This window comes from Phoenix dactylifera, chromosome 2 (genome assembly GCF_051530095.1).
Source record: "Phoenix dactylifera cultivar Ajwa chromosome 2, Ajwa_hap1_PhDact_Kaust_v1.1, whole genome shotgun sequence".
In the NCBI taxonomy this organism is placed as follows: Eukaryota; Viridiplantae; Streptophyta; class Magnoliopsida; order Arecales; family Arecaceae; genus Phoenix; species Phoenix dactylifera.
The window spans coordinates 42,472,501-42,489,113 of record NC_143191.1 but is presented as its reverse complement, the minus strand read 5'-3'; the positions used below and the strand labels follow the sequence as shown (position 1 = coordinate 42,489,113).

The following is a 16,613-nucleotide window of genomic DNA, read 5'->3' as shown; positions in this document are numbered from 1 at the left end:
AACAAAGCTTGATGAGAAGATAAATAGCTGATATATATATTTGGATATTTGTACTCATTAATTGCAAATCTGTTATGAGAGGGTGAAATGAACGTTCATCTGATCTACTCTTGTTTGTGTCTTCTTCTGCTCGACGGGGGCTTCCTTCTTTAACCATCATAATGGTATTGATGGTTGGTTTATCTTTTCGTTTTTTTTTTTTTCGGTAGCAGGTGGTTTATTTTTTATCTGCCTATCCGCAAACGTTTCAAAAAGCAAAATAGTGCCGAAAACCTCAGCATTTTGCAGTCAACTTTTCTCCCAGTTGTCTTGCATTTACGGCTTTTGCAAAGGCCCACATGTTGGGTTTGGGCCGGCCTCTAAGCAAGGGCGGCCCAACACATGAAAAAAAAGAGGAGGGAGACTTCCGATCGGAGTCTTTCTCCCTCCCCGGTTTCAAATTTTTTTTTCCCCTCCTCCCGAATCCACTAGAAGGAGAGATCAAGGGTGATCACACCCTACTATATTTGGGCCAATCTTCTTTCATAAAAGACCTCCTCCCTCTCTTCCTAGAGCACCAACTGAGAGATTCTTTCAAAAAAAAAAAAAGAAAAAGAAAAAGAAAAAGAAGAGAGATAGAGATTTGGAGTTCTAGGCGAACCATGAGAAACTTGGGTTGTTCGCCGTCGGGCTTGCTGGAGAAGCTCGCCAGAGGCAAGGTGAGCATCCTCTCCTCCTTCTCCTTTGTCTTTGGGCTATTTTTTCTTTGGGAATACGGCCGGTAAGCCACCGGATTGATGGGGGAAACCGAACCTCCGTTTGGTCTTTTTCCTCTGTGGGCCGCCTGGTGCCGAGCACCCTCTCCCTTTTCATTGGAAAGAAGGAAGAAGAGAGAAAGAGAAAGGGAGTTTTCTTCCCCTTTCCTTTATTATGTTTCTCTCTCTTCTCTCTAGTCTTTCCCACTTCATGTTTTCTCTCTCTACACTTGGATCTAGGGAGATCATTGCTTTGAAAACTATAGATAGTCATGAAATGCTAGATTTTAGAGGACCCTTTAGAGGATCAAACAGGGGTCCTGGATTGTCATATATCTTTGATAAATTTTAATGATGACTTGGTTCTGTAGAGGAACAATCTGTTGGACGAGAGGATACTGAGCGGGGTCCTGCGCATCCCGGTTCATAAATCGCCGTGAGGGTGGGTGATTAGTTTGTCTGAGTTTTTAACAAAGTGTAAGAATACTTGTACGCCGACTTGCATGATATAAATATTTTTGCACCTATATATGTATGATGTGTTATGTTCCATATAAGTAAGAAGAAAGAATAGTTTTATATTAAATTATATTTTGATTGTATTTGCTTGTGATTGGTATCATGATGGATGCATGCATGCGCATAACCTACACCTACATAATTGAATTTATGAATGTGGTTTTTATGATATTTTGGTATTAAATCATATTTTGATCATGTTTGTTTGTAATTGATAGTATGATATATACATTCCTGAGCATAACTTACACTTACATAATTGGACTAATGGATATGGTGCATGGACTAACCATGCTATATTGATTGCCCTGTCACTGGCTGAAAACGTGACCATGGTTAGTCTAGGCTGGATATAAAGTGGAAAAGGAATTGATGTGTGTATGTGAATTGATTAAATGAATAGGGACTTTGGGCTTATCTCGTTACTATCGATTGCCTCATCACAGGCTGAAAATGTGATACTATCAATTGCCCCATCACAAGATAGAAATGTAATATTATCGATTGCCCCGTCATAGGCTGGAAATGTGATATTATTGATTGTCCCATCATAGGCTGGAAATGTGATATTATCGATTGCCCCATCACGAGCCGAAAACGTGACCGAGATTTGGCCCAAAGTCGGAAAGATAATTGATCCGGATCAAGTTAATATAGAATGGAAAGAAAAAGCATTGAAAACAGTAATGAAGATTTATGAGCTATCATATGCTATATCATTCCTGTGTGGCTGGACTTTCATTGATGTTTGACGTACATACTTATATTGATTATTTGAGCCTTTTGGAAGCCGTTTATGATTTCATAAAATGTGCATCGATTTGTCATAGTTTTTCAAATTCATATTACTATTTGTGTTGGTATGGATATGTAAGGGTTCTTACAGGGCTGTAAAGCTCACCCTCCTTCTTCTTTCTCTTTCAGAGTTGCAGGATGCATAAGCATGGAAGGGTTGAGCGTGGAGCGCGAGGATTAAAGTTATTAGCTAGTTAGTTAGTTTATCTTTCTTTGATGTTGATGAACATTTGAAGATCTTGTAATTGAACTAAATTGATTATCTGGATATGTTGGATTTGTCAATTTGAATTAATTAATTAGTTGTGGTTTATTGGATTTTTGTTTATCTTAAGCCATGCATGATCTTTAGGGCACTACTGTAGGGCTCATACGGCTGGTTGCGTACCGGACCTGGGTGCTGGGTTCAGGGCGTGACAGAGTGGTATCAGAGCTTAAGATTTAAGTATCCTAGGATTTAGGCTCGAGTGAGTATGAGTGGGATATATATATATATCTAATGACTTATTATAGTACACTCTAGATATATTTTTCTTTGCAATCTTAAGATGTTAAAAGTAACTTGTGTAGGTTGATATGGCACGAGGGAGTGGACGTGGGCGTAGTAGGAGGCCGACTCGCTTTGCCGATGGCTCCACTACTTGGACGCCCTCTGAAAAATAAGAAGGTGCTCCACCCTCGCCGGTTAGGAGTACGCACTAGCAGGAACACCACGTCAACCCAATTGGGAGTGCTCCGGAGATGGAAACCCCGGAAACTCCAAGGACAGGAATCCCTGATGAGCTTGGAATTCAGCCTAATGAACCATTGAGTGCTTCTTAGATGATGCAAGCAATGATGCAACAACAAGCTGCTTCCCGATCAGACATGATGAGAATGATGGAGATGCAACAACGCTTCATGGAACAACAGCAACAATTTATGCAGCAGCAGTTACAACAGCAACAGTTACAACACTAGTCGCAGGTGTCTCCTCAGCATCTACAAGGGGCTGTAATTCGGCAGGAGCATCATGTTAGTTTGGCAGAATTCAAAAAGTTTGCACCTTCAGCTTTTAAAGGCACTTCTGACCCTTTAGAGGCCGAGACTTGGCTGAACGAAATGGAAAAAGTTTTAATGCCCTAAGATGCCCAAATGAGGATAGGGTCACTTTCGCTACATTTATGCTGCTGGGAGAAGCAGATATTTGGTGGAATGTGGAAAGAGGAAAGATGGGATAGAACGTTGCATCTTTGACTTGGGAAGGATTTAAGGAGATTTTCTGCGACAAGTATGTTCCCCAAAGTGTGAGACGGTAGAAATTTTGAGAATTTACCCGATTAGAGTAGGGGAACATGACGGTCGCGGAGTATGCTGCAAAGTTTGAGGAACTGACCAGGTATGCTCCAGGACAGGTGGAGAATTAAAAAGAATGAGCTGAGAAGTTTGAAAGTGGATTTAGAGCCCAATCAGACAACATGTGTCTACCTTCGAGCTTTCTTCTTATAAGGATGTGATTAACAAAGCTTTAGTAGTTGAAAGGGGCTTGAATGACACTCAAGAAGAGAGGGAAAGAATTTTCAAAAAGAGGAACAAACAAGCTAAGTTACAAAATAAGCATGGCAAAGATACTGAATCGAGGCCCAAGAAACAAACTATTGTGAATGATAAAACTTAGCACAAGGATATTATAAAATGCTATAGATGTGGCGGTCCCCACTATTGAAGAAACTGTCACTGGTTCAATGGGAATTGCTTTTCGTGTGGCCAATAGGGCCAAAGGGCAAACACCTATCCTAATCACAGAGAGCAACAGACTCGACCAGCATCTCAGCCTATTCGGGGAACTCCAACCAACCAAGCACCTCCTAATGAACAACAACGAGGAGGACAACAGAGTTCAGAACTTAGGGACAAGTCTATGCTCTTACACAATACGATGCCAACACCTCTAACACTGTGGTGACAAGTATGATTGAAGTGTCATCCACCAATGCCTATGTTTTGATTGATCCTGGAGCTACTCATTTTTTTGTATCTGTGGATTTTGTTAGAAGAAATAGTACATTGATTTCTTTGCCATTGAGACTGAACTGCGTGTTTCCATCTCTAATGGAGATGTAAACTTAGTTAACCCTATCTGCAAAGATTGTATCTTGAATATTGGAGGTAGGGAAATGAAAGTAGATTTATTGGTCCTAGAGATGAAGGATTTCAACTTGATCTTTGGGATAGACTGGGTGGCAGCGTATCATGCCACTGTTGACTGCTTCGAGAAAACAGTAAAATTTCAAATCTCTGGTCAGCCAGAGTTTAGTTTTAATAGTAACAGAATGTTACCTCCGCCAAAAGTAATCTCAGCCATACAGGCCAAGCGACTTCTTCAGAAAGATGGTGAAGGATTCTTAGCCATGGTAATGGGCACTCAGCCGAAAGAACTCAAGCTAGAAGACATTCATTCCTATTGTGAGGGAATTCCCTAATGTCTTCCCAGAGGATTTGTCAGGATTACCTCCTAATAGGGAGGTTGAATTCTTCATTGATTTGATTCCTGGCACTGGACTAATTTCCAAGGCCCCATACCGGATGGCTCCAACTGAATTAAAAGTGCTAAAGGAACAACTATAGGAGCTATGGGATAAGGGTTTCATCAGGCCTAGTGTTTCTCCTTGGGTTCTCCTGTATTATTCGTAAAAAGAAAGATGACAGTTTTTGGCTTTGCATAGATTATCGAGAAATGAATGAAGTAACAGTGCAGAACAAATACCCTTTACTGAGAATTGATGATTTGTTCGATCAGTTGCAAGGGGCACAAGTCTTTTCAAAAATTGATCTATGCTCCGGATATCATCAGTTGAAAATAAAGGCTGAAGACATACCGAAGACAACATTCAGAACTAGATATGGATACTATGAGTTTTTGGTTATGCCCTTCGGGTTGACAAATGCACCGGCAGTCTTTATGGATCTTATGAACCGGGTGTTCATGCCCTAACTAGATTGATTTGTAGTAGTATTTATTGATGACATTCTAGTCTATTCAAAAAGCCCACAAGAGCATGAGGAATATTTGAGGATAGTATTGCAAGCTGTTAGAGAAAACAAGCTGTTAAATAGTGTCACCTTTCTCGGGCATGTGATCTCCAAGGATGGCATTTCTGTGGATCCAAAGAAAGTGGAAGCAGTAGTTGCTTGGAGTAGATCTACTAATGTGTCCGAAATGTGCAGCTTTTTGAGAATAGCTGGATACTATCGGAGATTCGTTGAGGGATTCTCTCGTATTGCCATGCCTCTATCTCATCTAACTCAAAAGCAAGTAAAGTTTGAATGGAAGGAGAATTGTCAGCAGAGTTTTTAGGACAGGACATCATCTAGAGTGATGCATCACGGAAGGGCCTTAGTTGTGTTCTTATGCAAAATGAGAAAGTGATAGCCTATGCTTCCAGACAGCTAAAACCATATGAGCTGAATTACCCTACTGATGATTTGGAGTTAGCAGCTTTGATCTTTGCTTTAAAAATATTGAGGCACTATTTATATGGTAAACATTGTGAAATTTTTACGGACCACAAAAGTCTGAAGTATATCTATACTCAAAAGGAGCTGAATTTGAGGCAAAGGAGATGGTTAGAGCTATTAAAGGATTATGACCTAACTATCAATTATTATTCGGGAAAAGCAAATGTTGTGGCTGATGCTCTAAGCAGAAAATTTCTAAGCAAATTAACGGTTCTGATCACTACACAAAGAAACATTTTGTTGGACTCAGAGAAATATAAAATTGAAGTACGACTACATGATCCTCAAGTTCGACTTGCTAATCTTATGGTGCAACCTACCCTGATTGAAGGATTAAGTCATCTCAGATAGAGGATTCAAAATTACATAGGCTAAGGAGAGCAGTAGAGTCTGGTGTTCAAAGTGAATTTCATGTGCATGAGGATGGTTCCTTAAGATTCGGTAGCAGATTATGCGTTCCTAAAGTTCCAGAACTAAGGAATGAAAGTTTAGAGGAGACTCATAGCTCGGCTTATACGATGCATCCAGGAGGCACTAAGATGTATAAGAATTTAAAGAAACATTTTTGGTGGAGTGGTATGAAAAAGGATATTGCTCAATTTGTAGCTCAGTGTCCACCATATCAGCAGGTAAAAACAGAACATCAGAGACCTGCGGAACCATTACAGTCTCTACTTATTCCTCAATAGAAGTGGGAGCATGTCACCATGGACTTTGTGATTGGTTTGCCAAAAACCCTACGAGGTAATGATGCCGTGTGGGTAATTGTTGACCGGCTAACTAAGTCAGTACACTTTTTGCCGTTTAGAGTCGGTTTCTCCTTAGAGAGATTGGCAGGTTTATATGTAGAGCAGATTGTGAGGTTGCATGGGTCCCAATTACTATTGTGTCAGACAGAGACAGTAGATTTGTATCACAGTTTTGGAAGAGTCTTCATAAAGCTCTTGGAACCAAATTGAGCTTCAGCACAGCTTTCCACACCCAAACCGATAGACAGTCAGAAAGAACTATCCAAATTTTGGAAGACATGCTGAGAGCCTATGTCATGGATCTAGAAAAAGCGTGGGATAGTCATTTGTCACTAATAGAGTTTGCTTACAATAATAGCTATCAAGCAAGTATACAAATAGACTTGGGCATCGGGCCGTGCCGGGACGGCCCGGCCCAGGCCCCCCGGGCCAGGGGTCTAAACGGGCCGTGCCCGGCATGGCCTGCTCAGCAGAGAACCGAAGCCCGGCCCGGCCCCAGGCCCGTCGATTGGCGGGCCGGGCCCGGCACGGCACGAGACGGGCCGTGCCTGGCACGGCCCGTCTGGAGAGGGGGGGAGAAAATAGCCGTTTCCAACAGCTATTTTGGGATTTTTTCAAAAATGCCCCTCCCAACAGTCCAAAAACGGCTAAATTGAGGGGTATTTTGGAAAAAATTTTTTTGGACTCCTATAAATACCCCTTTCCTCCCTCATTCTCACCACACCAACCAACTATTCTCTCCTTCTCTACTACTATTATTTCTCTCTTCTAAAGTGCTCTTCTAGCAATTTAATTTTTAGTTTGCATTTAGCAAGTGTTCAAGTGCTACACAAGAGGAGGTTCCTGTTGAGAAGAGAAGGTCACTCCTGTTGAGAGCACAAGAGGAAGCTCAGAATCTCGGCTCTGCCTCTGCCCTCTGACTCTCTACTCAATTCCTCCTTGTGGTTAGTTTTTATTTTTTGAATTCATCAATTTAGATATGTCATCTTTTGAGGAAAGTCATTTTGGCATTCCTCCTGTTTCTGAGGGAGAAGAAACTAATCCCCAACCCCATGTTTATAGTTCCTCTAGAACTAGTGAACCGAGTGAAGATCAAACCTCTTCTCGTAAGAGGACTAGTGCTGTATGGAATGAATTTGATAGAGTTATGGTTGATGGAGTCTGGAAAGCAAAATGTAAAAAATGTGCCAAACTTTATAGTTGTAGTAGTAGTGGGGGAACAGGCCATTTAAAAAGACATCAAGAGAGTCATAGGATGCATGATTCTCATGCTCAAACTCAAAATACCCTTAATATACAAGGGGGATTACTTGTAGGTAATTTTGCATATAATCAAGAAAATCAAAGAAAAGCACTTGTAAAATGGATAGTTAAGGATGAATTACCTTTTAGTTTATGTGAATCTTTTAATTTTGAAGAATATGTTCAATTAAACCTACAACCTGCTTACAAAAGAACTACTAGGCGTACATTTAGAAGAGTAGCTATGACTAACTTTTTAGCAATGAGACAAAGTTTAATTGAAACACTTTCTACTTTAAATGTAAAAATTTCATTAACTTCTGATATTTGGTCAGCATCTGTAGGTAGTAATTGTTTTATTGCCATTACTGCTCATTATATTGATAATGATTGGCAATTAAATAAACGTATTCTTGCTTTTCGTGCTTTTGATTTTCCACATTCTGGGCAACAAATTTCAAATGTCATTTATCAAACTGCATGTTCATATAATATTAATGATAAAATTATGTCTATTACTTTTGATAATGCATCTAATAATAATTCTGCTGTTACATTATTAAAAGACTCATTGCATCCCATGTTAAATGGAAATTTATTGCATATTAGATGTGCATGTCATATCTTAAATCTTTCTGTTCAAGCTGGCATGGGCATGATTCAAGATGTGATTTCAAAAATTAGAAATGCAGTTTCTTTTATTCATGCTTCAAGATCAAGACTTCAAGAATTTAAGGAACTATGTATAAATAATGGTAAACGTTTTAAAAAATTTAAACTTGATGTAATTACTCGTTGGAACTCAACATATAGCATGATACATGATGCATACCCATATAAAAACTTATTAAGTGCATATATTAATGATCGTGGATTAGGCTTTACATTGACTGAAACTGATTGGAATAAAGAAAAAATTTTGGAAGATTTTTTGCTTAGTTTTTATAATGCTACCAATGTTCTTTCTGGTATTTATTGTCCAACTTCATGTTCATTTTTACAACAAGCATATATAATTAGTCAAAAATTTGCAGAACATAGATATGATGATGTTTTAATGCCTATTATTGAACAAATGAAATCTAAATGGAATGAGTATTGGGACAAGATATGTTCTATGCATAACTTAGCTGCTGTATTTGATCCAAGAGTTAAATTGAATGGCGTGCTAATTTTACTTAATGCATACTGTGAAAATATGATTCAAGATCCTGAACCTGCTAAAAATGAGGTAAAACAACTTCTTTATGATATTTATGCTATATATGATGAAAAAATTTGTGGATCTAAATTCTCCGTACAAAGCTCTATTTCTTCTTCTAGTAGTTCTCGTTCGTCATCTATTTTTTCATTCATTGCATAGAGAAAACACACACATGCTTCAAGTTTATCTTCATCTTCTTCATCTTTAAGTAGTGAACTAGAATTTTATTTACGAAATGATCTTCAGTCTGCATATGATGAAAATCAAATAGAGAGTCCAGATGTATTATCTTGGTGGAAGAGTGTTAAAAATCAATATCCTATTATGTCTGCAATTGCACGCGATATTTTAGCTGTGCCGATATCCACGGTAGCATCGGAATCCGCTTTTAGTGCAGGTCGGCGTGTTCTTGACGGAAAGAGAAGTAGGATGACGGGCGAAACGGTTGAGATGCTTCTCTGCTTCAAAGATTGGTTGGATGCTGAGGCAAGACTTCAAGATAAAGGTGGACATAATACAACATCCTCTGATGATGATGATACAAACACTACTGAAGAGTGAATACTGATTCACTGAATCACTGATGATTAGTAAGATTTCTTAATTTTTTATAATTGTACATTTTTATTTTTTTAATTATTAAAGTGAGTCATCTCTATTTTTTCTCCTTTCTTATTGTATTATGGAGGTTAGACCAAAGTCCAAACCTCCCTTCATGTACCATTTTGATTTAAATTAATAAACTGGTAGGGGTCTATGCCAAACCCCCCACCATTAAGGTGACTTTATATTAATAAATCCTTAGTTTTCAATATTTATTAATTTATTAAAAAAAATTTATGAAGCATTTATTTTAATGGAGACGGGCCGTGCCTGGCCCGGCCCAGGCCCGGTTTAGGCCCTTATTCCGTGCCTGGCCCGCGGGTCGTGCCCGGCCCAGGCCCTTATGGGCCGTGCCGGGCTGGCCCGCGGGCCGTGCCGTGCTTGGCCCGCGGGCCAAGAGCGGGTCGTGCCGGCCCAGGCTCGAAGCGGGCCGTGCCGGCCCAGGCTCGAAGCGGGCCGTGCCGGGCTCGGCCCGCGGGCCGTGCCGGGCTCGGCCCGCGGGCCAGAAACCCGTGACCCAGCACGACCCCCTTGAATGGGCCGTGCCAGGCACGGCCCGGTACTGTAGCTAGCAGGCCGTGCCAGGCACGACCCGCTTCGTGCCGGGCCGTGGGCGGCCCGGCCTAGTGCCCAAGTCTATATACAAATGGCGCCTTTTGAGGCGTTGTATGGCCGGAAGTGCCGATCTCCTATTTGTTGGGATGATGTGGGCGAGAGAAAATTATTAGGCCCACCAAAAGAGTTATGCTGATAATAGAAGAAGAAAATTGAAATTTTAAATTGGAGATCATATTTTCTTGAGAGTGTCACCCACAAAAGGTGTGATGAGATTTGGAGTTTGTGGTAAATTGAGTCCTAGGTATGTTGGTCCATTTGAGATTTTGGACAAGGTTGGGAAGGTGGCATATCGATTGGCTTTACCACCGGCTTTATGCAGTGTGCACAATATTTTTCATGTGTCAATGTTGAAGAAATACGTTCTAAACCCAAGTCATGTAGTAGCATATGAGCCATTGCATCTTCATGAGGATTTGACCTATGAGGAGTTTCCGATATGAATAGTGGACAGAAAAGATCAGGTACTACGACATCGAACCATTCCTTTTATTAAGGTACAATGGAATAATCATACGGAAAGAGAGGCTACTTGGGAGCTCGAAGAAAAGATGAAAGTCAAGTATCCGCAGCTATTTGAAACCTCATGTATGTCAATTTCGAGGACGAAATTTTTCTTTTAGAGGGAGAGAATGTAAAGGCCCACATGTTGGGTTTGGGTCGGCCTTTGAGCAAGGGTAGCCCAACCCATGAAAAAGGGGGAGGGAGACTCCCGATTGGAGTCTTCTACCTCCCATGTTTCAAATTTTCTTTTCCCCTCCTCCCGAATCCACCAGAAGAAGAGATTTACGGTGATCAAACCGTACTATATCTGGGCCAATCCTCTTCCATAAAAGACCTCCTCCCCCTCTTCCTAGGGCACCAATCGAGAGATCCTTTCAAAAAAAAAGGAGAAGAGAAAGAGATTTGGAGTTCTAGACGAACCGTAAGAAGCTTGGGTTGTTCGCCATCGGGCTTGCCGGAGAAGCTCGCCGGAGGCAAGGTGAGCACTTTCTCCTCCTTCTCCTTCATCTTTGGGCCATTATTTCTTTGGGAATACGGCCGGTAAGCCACCGGATTGATGGGGGAAATCGAACCTCTGTTCGGTCTTTTTCCTCCTTCCATTCGGCCGGCTGTCGCCAGGCTGCCGACACCACCATGGTCGACGACCATGGGGCATCACCGGCCATGCATGGGCTGCCTGGTGCCAAGCACCCTCTCTCTTTCCATCGGGAAGAAGGAAGAAGAGAGAAAGAGAAAGGGAGTTTTCTTCCCTTTTCCCTTATTATTCTTCTCTCCCTCTTCTCTCTAGTCTTTCCCACTTCATGTTTTCTCTCTCTACACTTGGATCCGAGGAGATCATTGCTTTGAGGACTCTAGATAGTCCTGGGATGCTACATTTTAGAGGACCCTTTAGAGGATCAAATAAGGGTCTTGGCACTACAAGAAAATTCATCTTTCCCGACGCTTTTTAGAATCTTTATCGACGCTTATAAGCATCGGCTAAAGTTCTTGCGACGCAAATAGAAGCGTCGCAAAAGCGTCGGCGATACCGTATGAGAAAGCGTCGGCAAAAACAGGGCTTTCCCGACGCTAATAAAAGCATCGGCAAAAACCACATTCGCCGACGCTTTAAAGCGTCCGGAAAGGCCAAAACGCCGACGCTTTAAAGCGCCGGCAAATATATTTTTAAAGCGTCGGCGTAGGCGTGCCACAACTTTTATTTACCAACGCTTTAAAGCGTCGGGATTGCTAATTTTTTTTAAAAAAATAAAAATACGAATGTAAATTATAATATGAACCTACATGCACATGCAAATCTACATGTACATGCAATCATAACCAGCATCTGGCAAATAAAAGTTTTGAACAACTAATGACTCATCATGCAAATGACATGACAGCCAGCAATGATTACATTTCGTAAACTCAAGAAGATATAGAAAAAACTAAAGAATACATGGTCCACAAGGAAAAGCCCAAGCAGAGATAGTTATAGATCCACAAGTGGCAAGCATCGCCACGGGGCAAGGAGTGGTAAGAACATGATACAACCCTCATTCATACACAAAAAGGAAGAAACTCAGGAAAATATTATAAACATAAAGGAAGCAAAGCAACTCCGACTAATTTATTGAGTAAATTGCTAATGCCAGACTAGACAAGCATCAACAAATAAAACCATCCAAGCATTTTAAATTAGTTTCCAGTCATCCGAACCCACTTAACACACTTGATGATCCCAAATATGCCTGCTCAAAGAAGATTCATATACAAAGAACCACCAAGTCTAATGAGTAAAACATGACCATATTAATGAATATACAAAGCCGGTAACCGAGCCTATTAGCTGTGACACAGAAAATTTCCTGAAGCTCAGTCGGATGCATTACCACGATGTGATAAAATCAGAAGACATCAATGAGCACCAACCAGGAATGGGTGCTGCTGGCACACACCACATTCTATTGTTTCAGACCCCGAGGCTGGAACTTGAACCTGCAAAACAACTTGTATCATACAATTCGGGCCAAACAGCATGCGGAAACAGTGCGCAAAATAATCAAGAGGATGAGAGAAGGGGAAGAGAAAGGGGCGGGGACCTAGCGCCCTAGGTGCCTGACCTGAAGATGGACTGTGCAGGTGGGACATGCAACTTCCCTCATCTGCCTTGCAGAACCATCAGAGGACTTCGAACCTACAAAATAACTAACTGTTAAATTTGGTGCAAAATGTACAATATGAACCATCAGAGGACTTCCAATATCTCATGCATACGGGCAAACAACATGTCATCATACCATTAATCAGGGAATTTTATAGATAAATACAGTCACACATAGCAAGAAAAAGGTCTCTATTAGGACACGTTAGCCACTTACATTCAGAAGGGAAGAATCGGGCATTGGCCATTTCGCAGGTGGGTCCTCGTCCGGAGGCTCGAGTGGGTGATCTACCGGCTTGAACCCTGCATGGATCTCCACCACCACATCGTCTTCTTCCTTCCCAGCATCACCATGGACATCGATTTCATTGGTCCCGGCTTCCTCTGCAACCTGCTCTTCCTTCTTGTCCTAAAACTCACAACAAACCCAAAGCAGACTAAGAAAACCCATTTCTATCACTACAAATCCACTAGGAAAAACATCAAATGACAAGATAATAGAAGTCAACAACCCCAAAAGGGATCTCTTACTAAACCATCCTCACACGGATGCCCCATCTACACAAGCTACCAGCTTCATCAAAGCTCAAAGAAGTGAGAAGGGAAAGCACCATTTCTGTGCAGAGAACTGATCAGAACATTGGAGCTCTACGTCTGCACCATTTCTGTGCTTATTAACTTGTGAGATTTGTTCTTTAACCAAACAAGCAAAAATTAGGAAGAGCAATTGCTGAATGCTGGATTGTTTTCCTAGATGCAGCATGTAATTGTTTTCTAAATATGCTTACCATTCTCTTCCACCAAACATGCCTAATTTTCATGTAAATGTTATTCCATCCGAAACTGCAAGCTCTTCTACAAATCTAATCAAGAATCCACCATACCACCTGGCACTTGCTGCATAATCTTTTTTACCATACAAACACCATCTTCTCTCAAATCTGGAAGTAAAAACAGTGATAATAAATGTAATGCAATTATAAATAAATAAATGATGGGATAATTTACTTCTCGAGCCTCAACACCAGATCAAGACAGAGGTGCCAGCCAGCAAACTAAAATACAATTGGTCATGTCCAATTCATCAATCATAATTTTCTCCGAATTATATTAGCAACACAATCACATTTCCATCATTGTTGTTTGTACTGGCATGGTCTAAATCAGATTTCCAATGAATGAGCCGATAAAAGTAACATTTATATATGACCAATCATTCATTCGAGCAAGCTCTAAAAAACTCTTTAACCGGTTTGCAGAAAATTTATAAGAAAATGAGTTCATATTGAATAAAATAAATTGCCCTACACAAAAACTATCTATAGCTTGATTGGAAAACATATTTGGGAATCATTGTCTAGAATTTACACAGTATTTTATTACATCAACCACAGTTACTGAGACAAGCAAAACATTTACTTGGAGTCCTTCAGATGTTTTGGTAATGATCTCCAAATAAATGGATGGTATACACCTACAATAAAATGGCACATATTAGAGGTTCTAAGCAATTTAAAACAATCAATTCAAAATTCACAAGAATCCCCCCTTTTTTTTAGCAAAACATAGAGAAGGACCACAATACATAAGAGTTCCAGATGTTTGGAGCACTTAAGAAGCTTCATTACCTTAGGCATTTCAAAGCCAAGTAGCTCAATTTCCCACTGAACATAAGCTCCTTCAGGAACACTAGAAGGCCTGTTCATGAAATCTCATTAGTATTTTCAAGTGTTTTGTTCAGAAACCAAGATAGCCAATTGGTTTAGAAAATTGACCTTGTAAACTTATCATATGCATCATCTGGTGGAGGGCAAGTAACAAGCGAGATCTCTTCAGGAAGCATTAAACGAACACAAATCTCGATACTAAAAGTAACAAATCTTGCGTTAAGTTCCTAGGAATACTCTTGACCACTCCTATGAGTAGTGAAGCCAAGGGAGAGAGGTTAAAATGTTAGGATTCAATTCCCTCTTCACTTACCAAAAGTGCAGGTGTGGGAGCAGATTCAGGTTCAAATGTGGTACAGAAGAAAATGATACCTCCAGCAATTCCACGGAGCTTGGAGATTCGACAGTAGAGGGGCAACTGTCCACCCTCGAAGCCCTTACGGACGCCGGGCCTTCTCCTGACTGGTGGCGGAGAGCTGCAGAAGGCGGAGGATGGCTGGGGTGCGGGCGGCGGCGAGGGCGTGGAGGCAGGGGAGGGCCTCGGCGATGCCGCCAGAGCCGTGCTCCATGTCGACGACAACGTAGTCGTAGCCGGCGAGGCCGGCGATCTCGGCGAGGGTCGGGGAGGAGCGTAGGAGGAAGAGGCCGTAGAGGGTCTCGCCGACGACGAGGCGGGACTTGAGGATCCGCGGTTCGGGGGAGAGAGGGGCGAAGTCGGGATCCAAGGAGGCGGCGAAGAGGCGGGCGAAGACATCATCGCCGGAGCCGTTCTGCTTCTTGAATCCAGAGGGGGTTAGGGAGGGGGGGCGATGATGATGAGAAGGCACCTTTGATGGGTTAGAGAGAGAGAGAAGACGACGAATGGGTGAGAGAGATGTGGGTAATACTACTAGTTAAATAGAGAGAGGAGGGCGGTGGCCGGAAAAACGGAAACCTGGAGAGAGGAGGGAGGAGGGATGAGAGAGATGAGGCTCGAAGGTAGAGAGAGAGAGAGAGACTGGTGTGTGAGGGTGGCTTCCGACGGGGTGGTCAGAAGAGGGTTGGGATGTAGCCTGGTGCGTTGGCTTCCGACGACGCTTTTTAGCGTCGTCTTAGGTCCGAGACTACACCGACGCTTATTAGCGTCGTCTTTTGCCGACGCTTTTTACAAGCGTCGGCAAATTTTGACGCTAGACTGAAAATTGCCGATTTAAAAGCGTCGGCAAAAAAGCGTCGGTAAAACCGACTTTTTCGGTAGTGTGGATTGTCATATATCTTTGATAAATTTTAATAATGACTTGGTTCTGTAGGGAAACAATTTGTTGGACGAGAGGACGCTGAGCGAGGTCCTGCGCATCTCGGTTCATAGATCGCCGTGAGGGTAGGTGATTAGTTTGTCTAAGTTTTCAATAAAGTGTAAGGATCCTTATACGCCGACCTGTATGATATAAATATTTTTGCACCTATATATGTATGATGTGCTATGATCTAGATAAGTAAGAAGAAAGAATAATTTTATATTAAATTATATTTTGATTATATTTGCTTGTGATTGGTATCATGATGGATGCATGTATACGCATAACCTACACCTGCATAATAGAATTTATGAACGTGGTTTTTATGATATTTTAGTATTAAATATTTGGTATCGCCGTGATCGAAAGGGCAGCATGGCCTTAATTGTGGTCAAGTTAAGCTCTTAGAAGGAACAAGTTTGCAAAGGAGTATTTTTCTGAAACCAATCTTTCGTGGTAACCATGTCTACTTTATGTTAATGTTTGTTCATCATGTTTATCCAAGGGTTATAAAATCTTGTTTATAAGCTCACTAGAAATGAAATCTACATCTTCTTTTCTACCGATGGTTAAGTCATCTTAATGGTTTTTCAATCTAACATACCTATTATGAAGCAGTTTTTAATAGCAAGATTTAAAATTCTATTTCAGGGGTTTTTGATAAAAAAAATTGCATATAACATATACTCTTATATTTCTTAAACTTTTTGCTGACCAACAATTATTATTTTTAGCGCTGCTTAGTCTGTGGTCATTCCTTTTGAACCTACTGCTACAAGTGACTGATTGTAATCTATATTGTGTGCAGAAAGAACAATCCTGATGGAGCCTCATTTAGTGGGTTTGGTGTATCATTTCCACACCAAAATGTTGGTCCCAATCGAAATGCTTTTGATTTAGTGATACTGAAACAGTAACTGATGATATGAAAATAAGTTCGGAAGGTTTACCATACCATGGACTATTTGCAAATAGAGGTTTTGAAAATCCAGTTTCGAGCTCTTCTCTTATAGGAAGGTCTGCAGTCAGTAATGGAACAGTATCAGGACAATCCCAGGGAGAGATG

The 16,613-nt window shown here is 41.1% G+C and overlaps 1 protein-coding gene and 1 long non-coding RNA gene across 2 annotated transcripts in view; both read right to left on the bottom strand.

Annotated features, from left to right (window-relative positions):
- The window catches only part of LOC149768340 (uncharacterized), a 64,111-nt gene that overhangs the window by 612 nt on the left and 46,886 nt on the right, over positions 1 to 16,613 (bottom strand). The window lies entirely within an intron of this gene.
- Positions 2,968 to 16,613, bottom strand: part of LOC149768341 (uncharacterized) — a 28,507-nt gene continuing 14,861 nt past the window's right edge. Inside the window, exons 3-7 of the mRNA XM_089929313.1 lie at positions 14,712 to 15,097; positions 14,379 to 14,468; positions 14,232 to 14,301; positions 12,821 to 13,012; positions 2,968 to 3,039 (exon numbers count right to left, since the gene is read on the bottom strand). Coding sequence (XP_089785439.1) covers positions 2,968 to 3,039; positions 12,821 to 13,012; positions 14,232 to 14,301; positions 14,379 to 14,468; positions 14,712 to 15,097 — 810 coding nt within the window. The remainder of the gene's footprint in view (positions 3,040 to 12,820; positions 13,013 to 14,231; positions 14,302 to 14,378; positions 14,469 to 14,711; positions 15,098 to 16,613) is intronic.